The 22,971-nt window shown below is 36.8% G+C and overlaps 2 protein-coding genes across 3 annotated transcripts; one reads left to right on the forward strand and one right to left on the reverse strand.

Annotated features, from left to right (window-relative positions):
• The first annotated feature begins 2,244 nt into the window (after positions 1 to 2,244).
• LOC145778650 (DNA replication complex GINS protein SLD5-like) lies at positions 2,245 to 8,708 on the forward strand. 2 transcript variants are annotated; one of them, XM_082590186.1, is made up of 6 exons: positions 2,245 to 2,277; positions 5,915 to 6,030; positions 6,659 to 6,784; positions 7,227 to 7,399; positions 7,923 to 8,011; positions 8,164 to 8,708. In XM_082590186.1, the coding sequence occupies exons 2-6, from the start codon at positions 5,941 to 5,943 to the stop codon at positions 8,349 to 8,351; spliced, it is 666 nt and encodes a 221-aa protein (XP_082446312.1). In that variant the 5' UTR covers positions 2,245 to 2,277; positions 5,915 to 5,940; the 3' UTR covers positions 8,352 to 8,708. The 2 variants fall into 2 exon arrangements, with proteins under 2 accessions (XP_082446312.1, XP_082446310.1); XM_082590184.1 differs by lacking the exon at positions 2,245 to 2,277 and adding an exon at positions 4,910 to 5,021.
• A 309-nt stretch (positions 8,709 to 9,017) lies between these two features.
• LOC145778651 (golgin subfamily A member 7-like) lies at positions 9,018 to 15,682 on the reverse strand. Its single transcript, XM_082590187.1, has 4 exons — positions 15,522 to 15,682; positions 12,338 to 12,490; positions 11,067 to 11,168; positions 9,018 to 10,558 (listed from the first exon to the last, which is right to left on the reverse strand). Exons 1-4 carry the CDS (start codon positions 15,633 to 15,635, stop codon positions 10,526 to 10,528), a joined length of 402 nt encoding a protein of 133 aa, XP_082446313.1. The 5' UTR covers positions 15,636 to 15,682; the 3' UTR covers positions 9,018 to 10,525.
• Between the last annotated feature and the right edge of the window lie 7,289 nt (positions 15,683 to 22,971).

Consider the following 22,971-nt stretch of genomic DNA (forward strand, 5'->3'; position numbering starts at 1 on the left):
GTTTAAGTGGTGTAAGAAACACTTTAGAAAATAAACAAAACACTATTATTGCGTTATAAAATATTTAATTTAGCAAGGATTTTGGAAATTGACTAAGTAATAATTTTAATTTGAAACTAAGAACTAAATTAAATTACGGTACTTTAGTTGATGAGAGGTAACTCAGGGCAAAATTCCGTCAAGCAGTGATATAGAATCAAATGAATTGTGTTAAAATGACCTGATTAAAATATGCAGCTTAAAAAGAGAATTAAGACTGGCGAGGATAATGGATATACTTAGTAGGCTACGTAGACGTAGCCTAAGTTAGTCGGTTTATGATATCGATCAATGTCGGAATACGAATTGTAAAATACAGTACGAGAAAAAAAAATACGAGTTTGGAAGGTGAAGATTTCAAAAATATTATTATTACGTCACAAAGGATGAAACTTAGGGGAAAAATATTAGTCAGTCTTGACCTAGCTGAATCTGATTGCTGTACTTCAAAATTGTGTAGAACTACAAATTAATAGAATAACAAACTAAAATTAAACAAAAAATGGAGTGGTAGCGTACAATAAACTGTCCAGATTTGATCTTTTTTTCTTCTGAAATTTGATTTGTTTCCAATAAATTAACCTCTTTGGTGTTGATGGTTGAGCTTGTGCTGAAATTGGTCTTGGTTGGGTTGAAGGTTATTAGTAACGGTTGGGTGAAAAATAATGGCTGGGTTTAGAAAATGTAAGAAAGTCAAAAATGAGTCCTTTTAACTTACTTTGTCTTCTAAACTTGAGGATTTTACTGGCAGCTGTGATTATCTTCGTAAATGCAAAAAAAACAAACAAACAATGACTGCTGACTTCTTAGCTAGCCTAACTGAAGGTCTTTTCAAGTTTAATTATCTCTGCAACTTCCTGGTTGATTTTGATAGTTTTGGTGTTGATATGACTACAATCAAATTTTCTTCTTGCTTTTTCTAGAATTAACTTTTCTCCAGGCCTTAATTATTTTTTTGAGTCCATTTTTTGATTTGGGCCTGGAGAGAGAAATTTTTGCTGCTTGCTTTGAAAAGCGCGGGAACTTTTTTTGCCTTCCCAAATTTTCAAAGTTTGGATTCCGATGTTGAACTCTTTGTTGAAAATATAACAAAATTTGTAGAAATTTATAACGTTTTCCAAGACATCTGGCTATTAACACCCCTAAGGACTTGTTTTAGACACACAGAATGACATCAATAAATTTTGCAACTCGTAAATCGCGCAAAAGTTACGCGATTTACGTTTCTTTTAACTAATTTGTCGAAGCAATTTCAGAATGGCTTACTCTGTTGGGTTTTTGTGTAGTTATTGTGTTTTTGTGTAGCTGAGTTTTTGGTGTTCTCTAATTTTAGCCGCGGTTTTTGTCCGTTCGTGTGTAAGAGCTACCTTTAAGTTAATAGCTGTTTATCTGCTAATAAATTTCATACAAATATTAGCCTACCCAAAAGTGTTTCCAGAAAGCGCTATAATCCATTATTTGAGTTGAGTGTAATTTTGCAAAAATTTTCCAGGGAACCATGCCTCCGGACCCCGTAGAATACGCGTGCCTTTGGCACGCTCTAACTCCCACCACTTTTATTGCTTCCCTTGCTCAACCCACCAGGATACGTCACTGCACACCAGGTGGCGATGGCTTAAATCAAATACTTTGTCGTCCTCTTCAATTCATCAAATATTTGACCCCCCCTCAAATTTTTTTCTGGCTACGCCACTGCAAAGCAGCCGGACAAAAGATCAGCAAAGATAACGGATTAGGATTACGGACATACAGTTTTATAAATGCAACACAACAATAAATATACTTCATTACAACAAAGTAGCAAATATTTTCATAATTACACCAAATCTGTGATGGTGTGGAAGAAAATTTTTTCTTCACCAAGCCGTTTTAAATTACACGTCGGCAGCAGTGGCCGAGTGGTTAGCGCGTTGGGCTCGCAGTCGAGAGCCTGCATGTTCGACTCCAGCCACCCGCACTTGCTGTTGTTTCTCTGGGCAAGAAACTTTACGATAATTGCTTCTACCCATAGTGATCGATTTCGAGTAATGGGTAGTACCAAATTTAAGTCATAAGTAGAGTAGACAACCGGAAATAGACATTTCCGTCGACTGCAACGTGGGTCAGGTGTACGTCGGAAGGTGTACACCACTGCATAGCGCTCAAGTCCGCTTTCCCGCAATGCAGGATAAAGGTATGACAAACAAACACCATTTTTTTCAAAATCGATGTCCTGGAACACCATCTGGCAACGCTGAGGTAAGCCAAGAGCGTCCATAACAGGGTGGCCAGATTGGCTTTTTTAAGGCCAAAGTTCTCGAATTTGGCCCTTTTTAAAGTCTGTTGGCCTTAGAAATTATACGTTTGGCCTTTTTCTAGATTTGGCCTTAAATTTGGCCTTTTTCTAGATTTAGCCTTAAATTTGGCTTTTTTTTAAATTTACTCTTCAAAATGCATTAATAATCAATATTTCTCATATATCGTAACCTTACCAGATGAAACCATATTCACCATTGTTCAATACATGTTCTATGCTTGTTTAATAGTCGTGTTGTGACGCCGGCGCCGAGTCAGACTGCGCTCACCCGCTAAGGCAGCCAGTGGTGCCAGATGTCACCACTGTAGCTGATGAAAACTCATACGCTACAGTCCTTTTATACTTGCTACCTTTTGGGCTAATTTCAGAATTATTTTTGCCACAATTTATTAAAATCTGGTACAATTCATAAAATATCGATAAATATGAATATTATAGATATTATTTTGGAATTATAATGTCAACGTTCAAAAGTAGGCAGCCTAAACAGAAACGTAACGTGTTCACGTTTCGATCGATCGGTAGTCTAACACAGTGGCTCTCAACCGCCGGTCCGCGGACTGGTGCCGGTCCGTGTAATTATTTTGCCGGTCCGCAGAAGATCTTACTTTCTGCAGAGCTTATTTTAATGTGAAGTCATTAGCATATTGTAAAATTGTGATTGCACTGTGAAATATGCACATTGCACAGCTGTAAAACTGACATATCTCCACGTAAAACTGTTTGATAATAAAGGTGAACTTTTTGACGACCTAATTCGGTGCCGTTGATAATGTTTTTGTGACAAATTGCGCGTAGTTTTCAAAAAGTTTTGAAACACAGAAATACATAACCAAATGGGGAATTTTGTCCTTGATTTTGAAAATTTTTAAAGTCGTTGGAGACGAAAATTTGGAATTAGATAAATTTGCAGTTCCGGGATAGTCAGGCCTGCAATGGAAATTTGCCAAAACCGGAGTTTGAGAAAGCAAAGATCTTGTTTTTCAAAGACTATGCGGAAAATTACGCTTCGGAATAGAATGAAGACAAGCCGATTTGCTGTGGAAAATGCTGGTGAAATGGAGTAGTGAAAAAAGTAAAAAGAGGTGCTGAGCATTGTGAGTCAACACTTGAAAGAGTTTGTTAACAATTTTGACGATCATTTTGCGTAACATGAAGATCCTCGACATGGAAACTTTTGGATAAACAATCCATGCATCGATGAATGATGTCAACACATGCGACCTTAGTCTTCATGAAAAAGAAAGTCTGATTGAATTACAATATGTTGTGCTTCTACTTTGCAGTCAAGATTTGAAAAACATCATTGTAACACTTTTGGATAGCTCTTGCAAACGAATTCGTGCCATCGAATTGATGGAAATTGTTTCAACTACGACAATTCTTTTTCATCTCTTGCTTTAATAACAAAGCAAAGAAATCGCCTGGATGCAGAAACAGAGCTACGTGTTTTAGAAACTTCTTTGATATCTCGTCTTCCTCACATAGGCTACTGGCAGCGTAACAGTAGGAAATTTTTCCACTGACATTGATTTTGTATGCAAATGGATTGACATTTTTCTGTTTGAGTTGATTTGATTGCCGTTTTATTCCAATTTTTGTCCTGAATACAAATCATATGCTAAAACCTTGCATTATGGTGCGCAACAACAACTTTAGATAACAAAACGTTTCAAATATTCATTCTATTCACTACGATCTTTGGTTGCCGGTCCGCGAACAGTTTTTTAAAATTTTGTCGGTCCCCCACTGTTAAAAGGTTGAGAACCACTGGTCTAACACAACCGCCGGCTTGCCAGCCGAGTAGGCTACTGTGTAATGTGCAAGCAAGGTGAATATATTGCCAAAGCTAAGCAACATTTCTACACATGAAAAAACCAAAAAACACCTAAATAGAATACCAAACTCCTCTTAAAGTTCTCTCACTAAATTTGTCCATGAAGTCACTGATTCAGAAAAAATAGCAGAAATGGATCTTAGTTTAACCATAGCGTGCTCAATTGATCACATTGGTGATGTGAAGAAGTATCATGGTAACATTTTCACTAGTTACTGCTGTAAAAACAAAGCCTAGAAACAGAACACAAATTCAACTATTGGAAGTTGTCATAAGAATTCGCTCTCACCTGTTGGACGAAAAAATGTGTTGCAAAAACTTCAAGTGCACCCCAAATATGATTGAATTGCACAACAGTGAGAATTTGTATATTTCATCAGAAAATGAATAAACCAACTATTTAAAAGAAATTCTTCAATAATCCAATAAAATATAAGTAAATTTGTTAAATATATGTAATTTTGTATATTTCATTATTTTTAATATAAACAGGCAAATACCGGTATCCATTAGGCCTTTTTATCTAATATTTTCCTTGTTTTGGTCTTTTTTTTTGTATTATTTTGCATTAAGACCTTTTCATAGTCTGAAAACCGTGATTACAATGCTTATTTTATCTTGTTTGAGTTTGGCTTATTTTTGGCCTTTTTTCTACCTATTTGGCCTTAAGTTGGCCTTTTTTCTTGGTGAGTTTGGCCTTTTTTTGCAAATTTCAGTCTGGCAACCCTGGTCCATAACTGCAGACAAAGCAAGACATACTCTTTGAATTTGCAAAGGTTTAATGATTCTATTGTAAAAATTGAATAGCTGAGAATCGGTACAAGTTGGTGAAGTTTAAGTTATCACAAGGTAAAGATAGTACTTCTTTTGGATTTGTAGCCAATTGATTCAGGTAGATGTCTGATCGTGCTTTCCAACAATAGCAAAATTTTAAAAATCCGAGCAGAAATGAGAAAGCTACAGCAAGTTTGGTGGAAGCATTATTCACCGATCACGGCTAACAGGGGGTGGCTTAATACTGAATAATGATCAATTCGCCTTTACAATGCATAAGAAAAAAGTGTGGCTGAACAATTACGTTTGAACAACGATTGGCTGTTTTGTAGATAAGATATAAACGTGAAAGTTTTCAGTTGCATAAAGCTAAACATACTCTTTCCATTTGCATTAGATTGGTATTTTTATTGTAAAAATTAAATTGCTGAAAATCGGTATAAGTTGGTGAAGTTTTAGTCAGTACCAAATGAAGGTAGTGCTTATTTGGTACTTATGGCTAATTTATTATGGTAGATGTACGATCGTGCTTTCGAACGATGGTAAAACTGTTAAAATTCGAGTAAAAATGAGAAAGCTACAGTACATTTAGTGGCAAACGTTTCATAGTTTTTATGTTACACTTTAATTGGGTAAATTTTTAGTTGAATTGATGCAAATTTGAGAAATTTAAGTCATTCTAGGGGCTTATATTGAACACTTGACGTTGGTTTAATGTTTTTATTGTAAAAACATAGTAAAATTGTCAAAATCCATATCCATTCTGCTTTATCACCTCCATTCTGCCGCTTTTTGTTCACCTTCTTTTTTCTTAGTAATAGTTGCAGTCGTTTGATGACGTCATATTGACCAAGGTGGCTAATTCTATAGGAGGGCAGCTCAGGAAATTTTTTAAAGTTGACAAAAGACCAAATTTTTTCTAGTTTGACTTTATGGCCTTGTTATGGTTGATTTCTTTCAATTTTCAGATACTTTGACAGTTTTGTATGCAATTATGGATGATTTATTTGATGAGAGTGGAATATCTCAAGACAGTGAAGAAGAGCATTTAACGTCAGCTCAAGTACTCCTAAAACTTGAAGAGGTACAAGATACATACCGGTAGTCGGAAATTCTGTGATTGCATCAACAATTAATTAACATACTATATATAATACCTATTAAGTGCTTGCAAATATACTGACAAATTGGTTTTCAGTGATTGCTTTTGTATAGGAGTGAATTAAGTTTTTATTTTTAATCAATGGATCAATACTTATCCTACAATAACATTAATATTCCATTTGGGACCAATGGGGAATGGCTTCTTCCTCCTCCTGTGAATGTGGTGCCGAGGAACAGACCGCAGACCACATCATCAATGACTGTACCATCTTCAAGCCACCTAACAGAGTGGAAGGTCTGCGCGTCATGGATGATGAAACTAAAGACTGGCTGCTCTCTAGCAGCCTTCCAGTGTAGTCCGGGAACATCGTGAATCTGGGGTGGTAAAAGGATAGACCCTCGGCCCCAGAAGCTCAGACGACGACGACGACGAATATTTCATTTGATCAGTTCGTAATGTAAAAATAGTTTTAAACATAAGCATTTCAAAAAAATATTAATCATGTCTCCTGCATAACAGGCTCATGAAAGTATTTTATTGCATATGTGCAAACTGCAGTCAAACAATATATACTGTATGTAAAACAATAATGTATTACTTATTCTAGGCATGGATTAATGAAAAGCTTTCTCCAAACTTGATGGAGTGCAAGTCGGAAATTGTTGAGTGCATGATTGAACAGATACAAGAAATGGAAGAAAATATTACAAGGGCAAAAAAAGGTGACATAAAGGTAGGAGGCTTTATCTCTAAATGCTGTTCTGGCATAGTGAGAGCGTCTGGCTACCATTGTGAAGGTTGTTACTTCAACCCTCATCTAAAGCAAGGTGAGCATGTGTTTTGACAACGCACACAGTGTGGCAAAATGCGAGCTGATAACTCAGTGAATGTGAAGTTTTGCTGTGCTGCTTCCATCTGTTGTGTTCCATTTGTTACTGCACATTGTGTTGTGTAGTAACAAGCAACGCTTTACCAAGTGGTACCTTTAATTTTCCAATCATGGTGGCCGAGCTTGCGCCAGTGGTTCAAAGCCTCTACAAGCAGCGAAACTGTGAGGTTAAGCTTCCAAAGAGTCTCCTCAGTCCAAGGGTAAATCTTCCCACAATCAATCATAAAATGCATTGCACCTAATTTTTTTTTAACAACAAATTAAAAAATGTATTATTCCTGAGCAGATCAGTTTACATCGTTTGGAATTGGATCGTATCCGCTACATGCTGAGCAGCTATCTAAGGTGTCGTCTGGAGAAGATAGAGAAGCACGCAGCTGTGCTCCTTGAGAAAGAAAAGACAAGAGGAGAAAACGACGTCTCAAGATTGTCACCAGAAGAGTTTGCATTTGCGAAAGAGTATGTATGAAACGTTTCCATTCATATTTTCTCTTAAACGCGTCATAAGTTTAGTCGCATTTTTTGGAAGTAACCGACTGTAATATACGTTGCACCATACAGTACTTTGCAGCCTATTTGTTTAGTTTTAAAATCGCCATATTTAACCGCCAGTATAGCAATGCTCAATTACCCGACGCTTTTTAATAATTACTTTCAAAAATGCAACAAAACTTACAACTTGACTACCAGAAACTCAACAAACTTATGTTGTTATTGTCGATACAGATCTATTAAACTTTCACGCTTAAGTAAATATTATGGGGCAAACATTTGGAATAGTACACCGGTTCAAATTTTTATTCGCAACTGAAAGAAAATTACAGTAGATACTTTTTAAAGATATTCTGGATTACTAGACATAGGACTTCGTAACTTTGGCTGTTGCAGTGATAGTATCTTACACAGAATTTATTTTAGCTTATTTTTACTGCTGTTAAGTTACCGTACTGTCTCATTCAACTAAATTCCGATATGCTTTTAGATTTTCAAGCAACATTGACACCCATTTAAAGGCATCGGCTTTAAAGCACATGCCAAGAAACTTACAAAACCTGAATTTGCATGAAAGAGGTAATATAATATATTATATATAATACGGTACTGTGATGTAAGAAACTATCACTACATGTTCTGTTTTCACTTTATTAACTAAAACTTGAATACAGAAACCTACGCTACTTTATATCAACATTTTTTATGAATAAGTTTCACTTCTATCACAGTACCTGCACCGAACCTGGATCATTATGTGTTTTTCCGTGTCTACCGCAAAGAAGAAGGTTTGATAGTCGACCCCGAAACAGATGAACATGGTGCTGACCGGGTGGATTTGGAAGTTGGTGCGCAACATCTTATGCGTTACAAGCCCATTGAAGAGTTAGTGGAAAACGGAGCTGTCTCGCTGATGTGACATTGTTCATAAAAATTAAACATCAGCGGGCCTGTAAAGTTGATACCAAGGGATTGTGGTGAAAAAAGTGAGAATAAATTTCAAGGGAGGTTCTCCACAAAAGCAGAGCATGTAGTAACATCTTCTGCACCGCAGTGGACTAATGTACCCTACCTGTGATCCTGACACTCATGCTTGTAATATCTCGATATCATTGGAGCTCATATTCTATTGTGCTGGCATGTTGCAAGTTATCAGTGCTAAATTATACCTTGGTAGATTACTGAAAAATTGACCTACCGGTACTATACAGTATACATCATTAGGATCTTAACCCTTTTGTTAAAGTACTGTATTGCTTGACGCGTTGTTTAATGTGTTGCAAATCATATGAAAGAAAAAGATGCAACAATTCTATTTAGGCCGTGTGAGACGAACGTTCTTATGGATTTAAATTCATCAATGGATTATTTTTTATTGATATTCCTAGAAAATGACCAATCTTTGTTGTATCTGAGCAGCCTATAAATTGTATTAGATGCTTCATTCCAACGAAATTATTATTCAGAATACACCTGTGACTGATAAAAAATAGAACACTATCCACGTACTGCGAGTCTGCATTGTACACACAATTAGGCCTGCATCATTTTCTTTGAACGATTAGTGCAATAGTAATCATGTAAGTTCATTGCACCCCGACAGGTGAGAAACACGTTGTAGTAGCCATTGGGTTTTTTCCTGCTACGTTTGGCCCTCTAAGTTTTCCGGCTTAATATAATCTGATGAGACTCAGTCTCATTTGCCAGAGAAAGTCCATCGCCCATCAAAGACATAGTTGCACAAAAGAGTTATTAAAAGCTGATGCATTGGTACGGTAATTCAAAAAGTCCAAAATACGACGTGTCAGAGTTAACTATCAGCCGATGTCAACATACGTCTTGATCATAAAAGGTTGTGAGAACAAGCGGGGTAGCCTCCAACCGACAGATCTCTGAGAGTTTAAGTTATACTGTTACAAAGCTTTAAACTTAAAATACACATAACCATTCTCCAGTGCAGCAACACAAATGCGTGAGAGTAAACTTAACCAAAAGATGCATGCGGGATTGCGGGGCTTGCATCTAAGATTCACAACACATGCGCAGCAAAAGAACTTTCTGGATTCACCAATCAAAAGTACTTTGTTACCTTGCAGTTCATTGTCACTAATTGATAGCATTCTGTGATGAAACATTTTACTACAAAAAAACAAGGTTAAAATCTCGATGCTGTAAAACACTATTTATTGAAAAGGAGCTGTTCCAGAATCATGTGACGCACTTTAGAACAAGGTAGAAAAGGTCAATATATTTTTACATAGGTTAAAAATCGTCAGTGAAGGGGTCTGCTACTATTCGGTGAGTCCGATTCGGTGAGTTCCTGACCTCTAACCCTAAAACGGCAATGATAATTAGGCTACGGTACTCGATAATTAAAAAAAAAAATTGAAAAAATCACCAAATAGGGATCGGACTCACCGAAACGGGCCATTCCGTCAGTGAAGGGGGAAGGAAACAATAAAATGGTGCCATATGGTATTTGAACAGAACCTGACAGAAGATTAAACGACCTAGCTGACAAAATGCGCATTTTTGCATTGACTCAACGTCTACATGTATTGAATTAATGTACAACGGTCATTTTTTAGGTACAGCGGCTGGAGCGGCACATGCCGATGACGCGGTGCTCGCTGGCGATGCGAATTTTAAATTCACGAAAAATGGGATAAAAGCTTGAGTGGAACAGATAATCTCACAAGACGAAAAATGTGAAGAAGCTTCGTCTGTTCATGTTTCCACAATCAATAAAATGAACACTTTCGACTTCATCATATCAGCAATATTAAAACACATAGTTCTGGCGGTGCGGCCAAGCCTCAATAGTTGTTTTCTTTTTCACGGTTGAGGATGTGCTTAAAATCATTAACATAGCAAAAACTGAAGACGATTTCTTTCATAAAAGTTAAAAGTACCGGCAGCGTGTTTACTACCGCAACAAAAGAGGAATCTTCATCCGGTTTTACTTTGAGAAACATTGTAACTTCGTTATCCCACACGTGTTGGACATGGACAAAAAGAAGGAATGAAAGTAAAAAAGACAAAAATGAAATCTTAATGAATTGACCAATTTGTTAAAATTCTTGACTGTCCTCATCACTCTCCGGTGTCGTATATTATCATTTCGATCTGCAGCAAAAATAAAAGATAGATCAAAACATACAACATTCTCCAGAAGTACATTATCAAACAATCAACAAACTGATACAGTCTGTCTAACCTAGACAAGACTACAACCATCTATGTAAAGACAATTTAACTGGGTGCCCCAGTTAAAATCACCAATAAATAATTGCCAATGAGCCTGAATAATTTACAAACGAACCAACTTGATGTAGCAGAATGATGGGCATCTTGTGACAAAGAAACTGCTCGAACAATGAATTGAAAACAATAATAAACAAGAATGAGGAAGTGAAAGATATCTTGGAGGACCCACCATCAAAATATATATACGTACGACAATTCATCTTCCCAGGAAAAAAAAAAAAGAGAGAGAGAATGAAACAGTTCGAACGACAACACAACAAATCAGTAGACCCAATGAAATTATTATCAGCCGTTTTTTACATTCATTCAACGTCTGCAGACGTGTAAAAAACGGCTTATTTTCTGTCTGGGAAGGACACAAACTTACCGATCTTAAGCCATTCTCGAATGGGTCTTTCATAATAACGCCATGTGGCCAGAATACAGTTTTGTTTTGTTCATGAATATACCTTCCAGCTTTCTCAAATATCTAAAACAAGAAATGGTCAAATGCTTATTCAAGGCAATACAGTTTCTTGGTAAGAAAACATTTAATGGCAATAGCTAACTGTATTGTTGACAAGCGCACTTCAGTGATAATGGTTTGGGTTTGAATCTTTATCCTCGGCTTGATAAGTTATTCCTGGTAGTTTCGCATACTTGTAGAGGCTCTTGACGCAGGGCCAGTTACCGAGGTTGACAGAGTGAAGTTTTCCGATTGTTGAAATGTGGTTGCCGGGGTGTTATTCCATTCACTAGGTGCCGCTGAATGGAGAGCAGTCCTTGGAATGCGTTGCTCAAGCGCACATTCCGAGAGTCAAATCATATTTGATAGTTTTGCATAGCCTACTTGCAAAAGCTTTTGATCTAGGGCCGGTTACTGAGATTGGCAGAGTAAAGTTTCCGCTAGTTGAAGTGTTGCTGAATGGAGAGCAGTCCTTGGAATGCGTTGCTCAAGCGCACACCCTGGGCCTGAGAATCGAACCAGCGTTGCGTGATCTTAAGCCCGGCGCGTAACCACTGAGCTAACGGGACAAGTAAAATGCTTCAGACTCTGCTGAGGTCGAGTGCAACACATGCCGGCCTAAGTCAAGTAAACCCATCTTAATTGACAAGATCTCAGTTGCACCATAATACTTATTAGAAATGGCGGTTACCTCAAAGATCTTATTGGCCACTGTATGAGCGAGCAATGACATTACTGGCCAAGCAAATGTATGTACCACACGTAATTCAAAGTACCTGCAAATTTTGTTTTTCCTTGGACTGAGAAAAATTCTGATTGGGGGGAGCTTTAAACCACTGACACAGGCCCAGTTACCGAAATTGGCAGAGTTCAGTTTCCAATCGTTGAAGTGTTGTTGTCTGTGAAATATTCCATTTCCATCTTCTAGGTGCTTTTAAATGAAAATCTGTCATTGAAATGTCGCTCAAGCGCACACCCCGAGAGCTGACCTAGCGTCGCTTGTGGTTTCTTCGTGCACAAAGATGAGTTATTGGCTTTGAAGGTTGATGATTATGGATCACCATTTTCTTCTACTCTCCTCAGCTAACTGCGTTCTGTGGTTACAATTCAGATAGTACAGGCTTTATAGTCGTTTCTCTTAATTAAATGTACTGTACATTACCGTCTTTGACAAAAACAAAGTAAGTACGTACTTTCTTAGAATGCGTATCCATGCAAAGGTACACAAGATAACCAGTGAGGCATGCCAGACATCCTTCACAGTAAGTTTCGGCACTGACTTTTTCAGCTTGCGCATACATTTGGTTGAGTTGGTCAATCGTGTTCACAAATGCATCATGATCAATCTGGAAAAGAATGTCATGACAATAACGTAACATCTCATTCTCAGGTTTATTTTAATACATATGTTGTAAAATTAAATTGCGAAAAACATATCAACCATCGGGATTTTTGGATATGAACAGACATAGCTCAGTAACATCACGACGTTTAACATTATAACACAAAATTAAAATAAAGCAAACATTTGCTCTATTTCACTTTTGTGTTCTAATCTTAAATGCAGTATTGTTGCTGAGTTATGTATGTAGTGTATATGGTTGAAAAAAAAACCTCTCCATCCAAGTTTTGGATATGAACTAGAAAAAAAGAACCGAGCAAATAAAACTTGTATGTTGTACATATACTAAAGCATCAGTAGCTCTGGGTCCACGTCTATTAGGCGCTGGTCAAATAGGCGCGCACACTGTGGCGTCAGGATATTTAGGTGCGGAGCACTGTGGCGCTATTGAATATGTTGAATTGAAATGTTTGCTCACATAAAATCGACATGTATCCTACGTCACCGTCAGTATGCAAACTTAGAATATATTAGAATCCTCAACTATTACAAAATTCCAAATTCAAGACAATTTTGTATTTTATTCTACAATATCGTCGTTTCTTTTATATAGTGGTTGAAATTATCGAAGCTTCAGATGAGTGGGGTTTAGACCTAACCACTGAGATCTTAAATCATATGTATGACACCGGAAACATCCCTAGTGATATGGTACATTCCATATGATATACATTACTTTACCAAAGAAAACCGGAGCAACAGAATGCTCACTCCACAGAACAATTAGCCTTGTGAATCGTCTAACAAAGATATTACTCCGAATCATAATGATGAGATTGAGACCAAAACTAAAATCGGAAATTTCAACAGCACAGTTTGGATTTGTTCCAGACCAGACAAATTATAACCTCAGAGAGATGTATGCCCGATTCTTCTGTTTATTTAGAAAATTTTGTATTTTATTCCACAATATCGTATCTTTTGCATTCTTGCATTTTATCAAGTGTTTACCTTTGAGTGCCTTCCCAGACGGCAAAATCCGTCATTTTTACATTGATTCAACGTCTGCAGACGTTGAATCAATGTAAAAATGACGAATTAAAAAATAAAAATGACGACAGGCTTAAGAAATACTGGCGTTGTTCTCGACGTGATGAGAAATGCAAGGCTCGCATCCACACTTGTGCGGCAACAAGTGTGGATTGCGAGTTATGATCAGGTAATAATGTGTGTTATGATGACTATATTTTGATCATTTGAGAAAATGTTGTGCCAAGAAATGTCAAGTACTTGAATTGTAATAATCGCAACCATTGTTTACCTGCATTGACGCTGGACCTGGGAATGCACCACGGACTGGCCTACCCTAGTAATTCTAACTGCTTTGATAGTGACGTTGTAGCCGAATAGGGAACTAGCCGAATTGGACTGTAGCCGAATAGGGAACTAGCCGAATAGTAGTAGACCCATGCAGTCCATACATAACGTTTATTTTAAGAATTATATACATTTATTTATAGCTTTATGCGCAATAATTATCTTGAAAAGAAAGGATGACAATGTTAACTAGCCTATGACAAAAAAAATCTTGATTTCTGTTAAAAAACTTAAACAGGTAAAAACAACGCCAAAAATAAGCTACCCACAAACTAAAAAAAAAAAAAAAATTGTAGAAAAACCGAAAGGTTGTCAACTTTGGAAAATTCCACTGCACAAAAAATAACAGAATTATCATCATAAAATCAGGAAGCCATTTTTCTTTTTTTAAAGGGAAGTTTTTCTTAAAAAAATGACTTCAAAAGCGAAAAACAAGTGACATAGTTACCACAAAACGATAAAATTTGCACAAATTGTGAAAACATTATTCTCAAATGCACTGTTCAGTTTTTTTAAAAATCTTTTTCCATCGCAAAGTGTTGGAAATTGCCACCAAAATCGGAAATTTACGCATGGACTATACAATACATATTTCAGAAATAAAATGCAGCAATTGTAAATAAAGTGCAGGATGAAAAAACATTTACAGCAAAAACTGACATGGAAAAGTTCATTATAATTATTATCGAAATTGAGACCTGCGGCAGCACTGCCCTCAAAATCGATACCTATGTATATGCTACATATTATATAAAATATGTATATATGTAATTCATATTTACTTCTATATATATGAATACATCAAATGTAGTTATTACTTTCTAAAACCATTACAGCCTGTTTCACCTTAATAGGGAGATCATCAGAAGGTCCTTAATTTGAATAAGAACCTTCTAATGATCTCCCTTTTAAGGTGACAGTTTTAGAAAGTACAGCAATAACTATATATATTTGATATAATTTGCTCTGCTTAGCTTTTTGGCTTGACATTGAGCAGTGAGCACATCTTGTAGCATTATTGTTTATTTAAATCATAATATATATATTTGTTGCATCTGATGATTTTATCCACCATGAAACCTCAAGAAATGCATGACTTGTCCATGCTAATCTTCACAGTAAATTATTTTAATTAGTTAGTCTATACCAGGGGTGGGGAACCTGCGGCCCGCGGGACTGTTCCATGTGGCCCGCGTCAAAATTTCTTTACCCAAAATATATTGAAACAGCTCAAAAAAAGTAGGCTCTGCATTCTCGGTATATTGCGAATGGCCTTCTATGACTAGGTAATCCATCATAGAAGGCCATTTGTAACAACAATGTGTACGTCACAATGTGACCGTCACAATGTGACCAGTTATTGTTAAATCGGTCAGTTATGGCGGCACCATTTGTGAAAAGTGTTTTGCAGAGTAGCCTACTTCTCAAATTAGCAAAAGTTTACGTTGTATGATGGCTTCTAGAAAGAAAAGAAAGATTGGTGATGAAGGCAAAATGTTCCAGAAAACTTGGACAAAATTTTGAAATTTTTAGTGGCCCGCCTGTGTTATTTCTCATTTTATGTGGCCCGCAATACTAAAAAGGTTCCCCACCCCTGGTCTATACTGTAATATTTTTATATTTATATAATATCTTATAAATATATATATATTACTTACCCGATTGTCTAGTTCAGGAGGAAATCTTGTTTGGAAACGAACTGTCATGCCATGGGAGTAATCTCTTTGTATAAATGTTCGTTTTTTAACAGGCATTGTTTCAGCAGTTTGCATCTTGCAGAGTAATTATATCAATCTAAAATGATAGGATATTCACAAAAACCGACTGAATAAAAGAAACACATCAAAAGTTAAACTGAAAATAAACTTCCTTCAAGTGGAACCAGTCAAGTTGGAAGCAGTAGCTTTTTAACATACAACCACTTTTTTATTTCAATTTCACAAACTGGAATTTAGTACTTTAGACTGAATATTGTCAGAGGTGAGCATGTGCTACTTTAAAAATAGCGTGCACTACCTGCTACCACTACTCGGGCTAAAGTAACGGCACTACTCGATATAAAGTAGCGCACCCTACCTCTACTTCTCCTTTTCTTTCAAAAAGACACAGCACTTTGTGATGTCAAAATTACCTTGGAAACGAATGATATCATTTGTTTACATTGCTATTTCAACATAGTTATAGAAAACACGTTTTAGGGTAAATTTATTGCAATGCATTTTTCAAAAATACAAGCATTTTTAAATTCGAGCCGCTGAGTCCTGCCCGCTGTGGCTTCTGCAAATCTTTTCCAACAAAAAAAAGTTTCTCCACCGCAGCACTGGAAGGAATGGTGGATTGGTGGTATTGCCATTAATGAACAGATGTTTTAAATTGAGTACTGGGAAAGATCAAGGACTTGCTTCTGTCTGATAAAAGGCCTCTATAATTGTTTTTTTTTCATACTAACGTTTCATATGATGACAATAACACACCAAAAAATTCATCCCCGAAGTCGTGACCGGTGTTGGTGTCACTTTTGTCGGTATCAACACGACTTGATTTTTCCTACGATTGTTGAAAGATTTCTGCTTTGATTTTTTTCACTCACTGTTCCTATAAAAATACTTTTTGAAATTTAAATTGGAAAGAAAAGAAATTGTTTATTGTGGGAAATGCAGTAAAGGAAGGAATGAAGTGGAAGGCCATGATGATGAGTTCTGCCATGGCATCGAAACAGTGACAGACTTCTGTTATCTGGGTGATCGGATAAATGGAAGTGGTGGATGTGAAGCAGCGGTGACAACAAGGGCAAGATTGGGCTGGGCAAAGTTCAGGGAATGTGGGGAAATGTTGTATGGCAGAAAATTTTCACTAAGGATGAAAGGAAAAGTATATCGGAGCTGTGTGCGGCCTGCAATGCTATATGGTAGCGAGACATGGGTACTGAGAGAGAGTGAACTGGCAATCCTGAGAAGAACGGAAAGGTCAATGGTGAGAGCAATGTGTGGGGTGAAAACGAGAAGGGAAAAAAGGACTGAAGAATTGTTGGATATGCTAGAGATGAGAGAGACCATAGACCAACTGGCAAAGGCAAATGGAGTAAGATGGTATGGACATGTGATAAGGAGGGAGGAAGGAAGTTTTCTTAGAAAAGCACTAGATCTAAAGGTGGATGGGAAGAGGAAACGCGGTCGTCCAAGAAGAACGTGGAAACAACAAGTGAAGGATGAGTTTAAAAAAGTCGGACTGAAGGAGGAAGATGCAAGGGACAGGGTGAAATGGAGAAAAGGGATTAACACAATTGCTGCGCGGAAACAATCGGCCACCCCCACTAGTGGGGAACAAACCGACGATGGATTATGATGATGAAAGTAGCGGGTACCGTAGCAGAAGTATGTAGTGTCTCTCGTGTGCACGGATGCAATCTATTTTGTCCCCTGAAATCGGGGTACAAAGTGATCTGGGGACGAAATAGGTTGAATCCTTGGCTTAAACATTTCTAATCCTGACGTCTTCATTGCATAGCACAAACAATTGGTGCAAGAATATAATTTCCAGGACATTCTAGCGCGCATCTAGAAAATGTTGATACTGTATCTCTTAGCTTCCATTTAAGCAGAAAAGCTTTGGATTTTTACGTTGCTTCAACGATTGGTGACATTGAATCAGAGTAACAATTTAGGTGAATTCTTCGCTAAAAATGGATGGGAGTACCTACTTCTACACTAATCAGCGCAATTTAGTTCAAGTCTTACGTCACAATGTCTGGCTTTGATCTCCGAGTAATATTGATAAGGTTGGTTACAAAATTAGATTAAAATACAATTACAAATAGGCTAAGTTTTGGTATTACAGTAAGAAAGAAAAGGCCCAGGGAAAATTCTATAAGTGAGAATAAATATGATGAACCTACTTGCTCTTCATCACTTTTGCTCACATGACACGGAAAAACAAGGCAGTGGCTATTTGACCGGCTCCGGTCTTTTAATCTGAAACACTATTTGACCGGTCATGACGTCACTACATACGTATTTTTTTTCTTTTTCTCTTTCAAAGCAAAAGACGAGAAAAAAAAAGTGCCCATATAAGTTCTAAATTCAACAAGTTTATTCAAGTGCATCAGTGGCGAGTACGATAATTTTCTGGCTGGTGCTCCTCAGTTTTTTTTAACTTGCTGGAATTTGAGAATTTCTCTGGGTAATTTTCCGTTTGTCATGAGAGGATGTGACCGTGTTTGCCGAACGACAAATTACATGTTTGCTCTCAACAAGTTAGTTTGGTGGCTGTAAAAAGTTACAATACTTCTTTAAAAAAGATGGTTTCACTTTCAGGGTTCGATCTTAGCAGTGGTCCTCTGGCCAATGTCTAGTGCGAGTTCCCTGCGGACCAGTATGAGTCGTTTCGCACTGGTCCGACTGTCCAGTGCGAAAATATCACCGTATTATGTCGTTTGATCGTTTAGAGTGCGTGGTTCTCGTTTGCGCTTCTCTTCAAACAACAAAACACGTGATCTGTGCATGTTAAGGCAATTGCAACATCACGTGTTACATCGTCAGAAAAAAGCAATAGCAACATCACGTGACAGTGTTAAATCGTAAGAAAAAGGGTAATCGCAACAACAAGTGAGATCTGGTAGCCTAGTACAGTACGGTACTCTCAAGAGATTTGATGCATAAAAATGTTAAGATTGTGCTAGAGAGCATGTGAGTGATGAGGCATCAAATTAACTTAATAAACAGATCTTCTGACCATCCAGCTACAGTCAGCAGAAGTAAAAGATTTCGACCCCAAACTTGCCATACATCTATGGCTGGAAAACGATTCATCTGTGAGGTCAAGAAGGCCCGACGCTGGTTATGTGTTTACAAGGCCAGACAAACACACATCGGATTCCGATTATGACCCGTGATCGTTCCATCATCGGATGCAGAAATTGAAGAAGAGCCTTAAGTAGATTTAAGACTCAACGTAGATTGAATGTCTTGCCTAGATAAACTGTTGTTACTGTTAATCTGTTATTGCTATTGTATATTTCCATGTTATTGCCACCATTCATTATTGTCGTTTTAAGGTTTTCCCTGGGTTGGCCTCGTGCTTCCCACGACAATCTTGTTTTTATTAGTAAACGGGACGGACCAGTGCGATCTCATGCGGACCAGTGCAAATGGTGAGCCACTGGTCCGGTTGGCCAGTGCGAAAAAAAGTTAAGGTCGAACCCTGACTTTTAGGCAGTGTTTTTAGCAGTTTTAGTTTAAAGAAAAGCGCTTCTATGTAGTATCGAGCTCACATCTTTGGGAATACCAGCCAGACAAATATCGCACAAGCCACTGATTCAGTTAAAAAAAAAACTGTTAAAAGTTATACAATACTTCTTTAAAAAAATGTTTTCATCAATGTGAAGTTGAGCGCAGGTCGTTGGTCTGAAGAAAGCCTTTCAGAGTGACTTTGCTGAAATTTTAAAAAGTCTTCTAAATTTATTGTTCAAGATAAAGTAATTAAGCATGACGATTGACATTAAAACTGGTGTGTCCGCCATGAGACTAAACTTGTGCGCTGAGATAGCCTAGCTACTCGGACCAGACACGTTTGTCTGCTCTCAACAAATCGAACTTCGAGGCCTGCAACCAATTTCTTTCCCTGAAAAGATCGAGAGAAATATTGAAATGTTAGTGGCAACTCTGATCAGCAACTTTGGCTCTGTTGTATTTTTTTTTTCGATTTTTTTAGGGTACGAAATAGGGGTACAAAGTGTTTAGGGGACACAATAACTTGCACCCCAATATTTTGATTATGACATCTAAACAAAGATAAAAAAATAAGTTGAGGCATATAGGTTCGTTAAAGCAAATTTACTATAATAAAAATAATGGCGTTGCAAGCACAGCAGTGCTTTTTCACCTTCATAACTTACGTAGCAATAGCAATATTTACTGTAATATTTACAGTAGCAATATTTACAGAATTGACAATATTATTAAATTAGAAACTGCAAAATTTATGAACAAACATGTGCACAAAATGCTGCCCCGGGCCTTTGCTGGCTGCTTTATTTTTGTAAATGAAATTCACCGTCATAAAACCCGTCAGAACTAAAAAAATGATTTATATTTACTTTCTACAACGTCAAACTCTGGTAAGAAGACGCTATGTTTTAATGGAGTGAAACTATGGAATCAAGTACCAAAAGAAATAAAAGAAAAGTCTTATAATGTTTTTAAATTTAAATATAAATGTTTATTAAAGAATTTGTACAATGATCACTCCTGAAACGTATATATCATCCGCTTATTTCTCTACACAATGTTTTTTTTATGTTGCCCTGTGTTATTCCATTGTTAATGTATTTTTAATTCCATTGTTAATTTTTACAAATTAAAGTGCTGGTATTGTGCTATATATTATACCGTATTATATGTGTTAATGTTCTTAATTTTGGGTCTTTTGTTTAAATATTTGGGTGGCAGCTGACTTTGGTGACCTTTTAGTCTTTCGCTGCCATCCTTGTTGTGCGAATTATTTGTGTTTATTGTCTTTTTGCTTTTTGTGTCTTTCTTTTTCGCCAACAAAACAAAAAATAAACTGAACTGAACTGTTCATGCATGATATTCACCGTTTGTAACTTGAGATAAAGCCATGTCTCATATTACGGCGGCTTAAAATCTACAGACCCTCAGTCACAAATATCAATGCATGATACTGTAGGTTTCTTCGCAATTAACAAAACTCCCACACAGCTAGACTAGGTCAATTATATCAAAACATTAACTCCAACAAAGTTGAAGCTAGACTGGAACCTTTCTATTTTTCTAAGCTCTTTTCTTTCGATAAAAGGGTGTTGCCAGCTTCAATTCTACAAACTATGACATATCGTGATCGATTTTTAGTTTCAATTCAATTCAATTTATTTTTCTTTGTCAGAATGCAAAAGAAATGATATTGTGAAAAAGAAATACAGTAACAAAGCCAACAAAAGTGTGGAAGTGACGAGTTTAGCTGACTGGGGTATAAAATTATCGCTTTATCAACGAAACTTTATATCAAAGCACGCTTGACATCTTCAAAACATAACTTCCCTGGGTATAACTGAATTTCAGCAAGATGATGATGTTGTTTTTGCTATTTTGTTTTATTTGTTTTCGTCATTGATTCGCATCGTCAAGTTGTATCTTTTTTGTGAGTCGTGCAAGGCCTGGTGCGTTGCGGTTGAAATGGCTTTGCCCGTGGTAGGATTTCTTTGTGGGGTTTTCTTTGCCTGCCTTGCTCTTCTTTGGTATGAGCTAAACGCATCAAGACGTGTTTCCTTCACGACCATCAGCACTCTTGACAACGCACCATGGCCGATCTTCATAGCAACTGTCCATACAAATCTTAAATATATCAGCTAAAGCTATGTGGGCTAATAAAGCTATAGCCTAAATATATGTTGTTAATAGGCCTATTATTTTTTTTGTAACATTTATTTTTTATTTATATCTTAAATTTTTCTGAAGGTGTTGCGACCGTGTCAAATTTCTCAACTTAATAACTTACTTCGGTCACAAGCACGTTTTAACGTTCGCGTTTTGTCGCTTCTACCTTTTTCTCGACCTTTGCTATGTTGACGTGTATTGTTTTTGATATGATGGTCAGAAATAAAAAAAAAACAACTAAACTGAACTGAACCTTATTGGTTTAAGACGTGCATGATGTTTGTTGTCCAAATCATTCTTGGTCTGCCTTTACTTCTTTTACCGTTTATCTTCCCTTCTATTAATGATCTTTGTATTTCGGTATATGCATCGATAAATAGGCTATAGTTAAGCACGGCCACCAAACCTGATAGGCTACTTTAAAACAAGTAGACGAATTAGTTAAGAATCAGTCGCCTCCTCGTTTCCGAAACAACTGGAGCGCCAATTCTTAAAGCAATGAGAACACAACTGAACCCAACAACATCACAAAAACAAACTAATACTACACACATATTGTAATTACGTAACGGACTATCAAAACAAGGACTATTTACAGATTTTATACAGACATAAAGTGTTCACAGCAACGATATTAAGTAGCCTATTAGATTGCAGAACAAATACACAATATGGCAGCTCATTATCAAGATAAAATAGTTAAAAAAGCTTTGTTTTTTAAATTAATTTCCTGCATAAAGGGAAGATAGGGGACCTATGGACCCAGGGGATCTACGGAACCATTGCAATATTTCGGCATCATATATATATATATATCTCCGTTTTGTTGCGCTATTTATGTTGTGGAACCTAGATGTCTCTCTTTCTTGTCAGCACGTGTTAGTTTGGCTAGCAGCAGCGAAAGTTACCTCTTCATCGTTAAAACGTTTTTTTAAGGCATGAAAGTAAAAAAAGACAGATCATTATTTATTTTGAAGTTTAGCAATCACAACAAGAATTTTCAGAAAGCTTTTGTAGTTATATCGAAAGTTTATTTGAGCTGTTTACAGGTACTAACAAGGTTATAGCTGCTAGCAGAGGTGGGCAGTAGCGCGCTACTGTTGTAGCGGCGCTATTTTTTTCCAAAGTAGCGGAGAAGCGCTACTTTTTTTCAGTCGCACTCCGCTACCCGCTACTTTTTAATTTAAAGTTAAAAAAATACTCGTTTTTTTCGCAACACTGGCGTGGTCAAGCAGTTATATTATAGGCTATAGCCTATAATCCTATATGATCGGTTTGGATGCCAAGTTTCGGTCTTTTGGAAATCAAAAGAATTTTTCTGGTGTGGAGCTGCGATCGAGGTATGAAATCGATAATGTTCATTTTAATTTTAATAATAGCCGAAGTAAAGTTGTATATGGTTTATATAGAATATAGGCTACAGTAGACTACATGCAGTGAGCTTTGCCTCATCAGTCATCACCTATGTTAAGATGTCCAAAAATAAGGTTTTATCGCATTGGTTAAATTAAACTGTTGACAAATGGTTACCGTAGCTAAGATAGCCTACTTGTTGCTGATAAAAATTTCTTACACGATGGTTTTTGTTAAAAGAAATCGTTACAAGGCAATTTTGTGTGATTTGTTTTGCTTACAACTTTGAAGTTAGGCTACAACATAGTTTGTCTTATTTCTAAACAGCTCATTTATTTCTAGCTGACGTCAACTTCTTCGGCGA

The sequence above is a fragment of the Aplidium turbinatum genome, chromosome 10 (assembly GCF_918807975.1).
Source record: "Aplidium turbinatum chromosome 10, kaAplTurb1.1, whole genome shotgun sequence".
Lineage (NCBI taxonomy): Eukaryota > Metazoa > Chordata > Ascidiacea > Aplousobranchia > Polyclinidae > Aplidium > Aplidium turbinatum.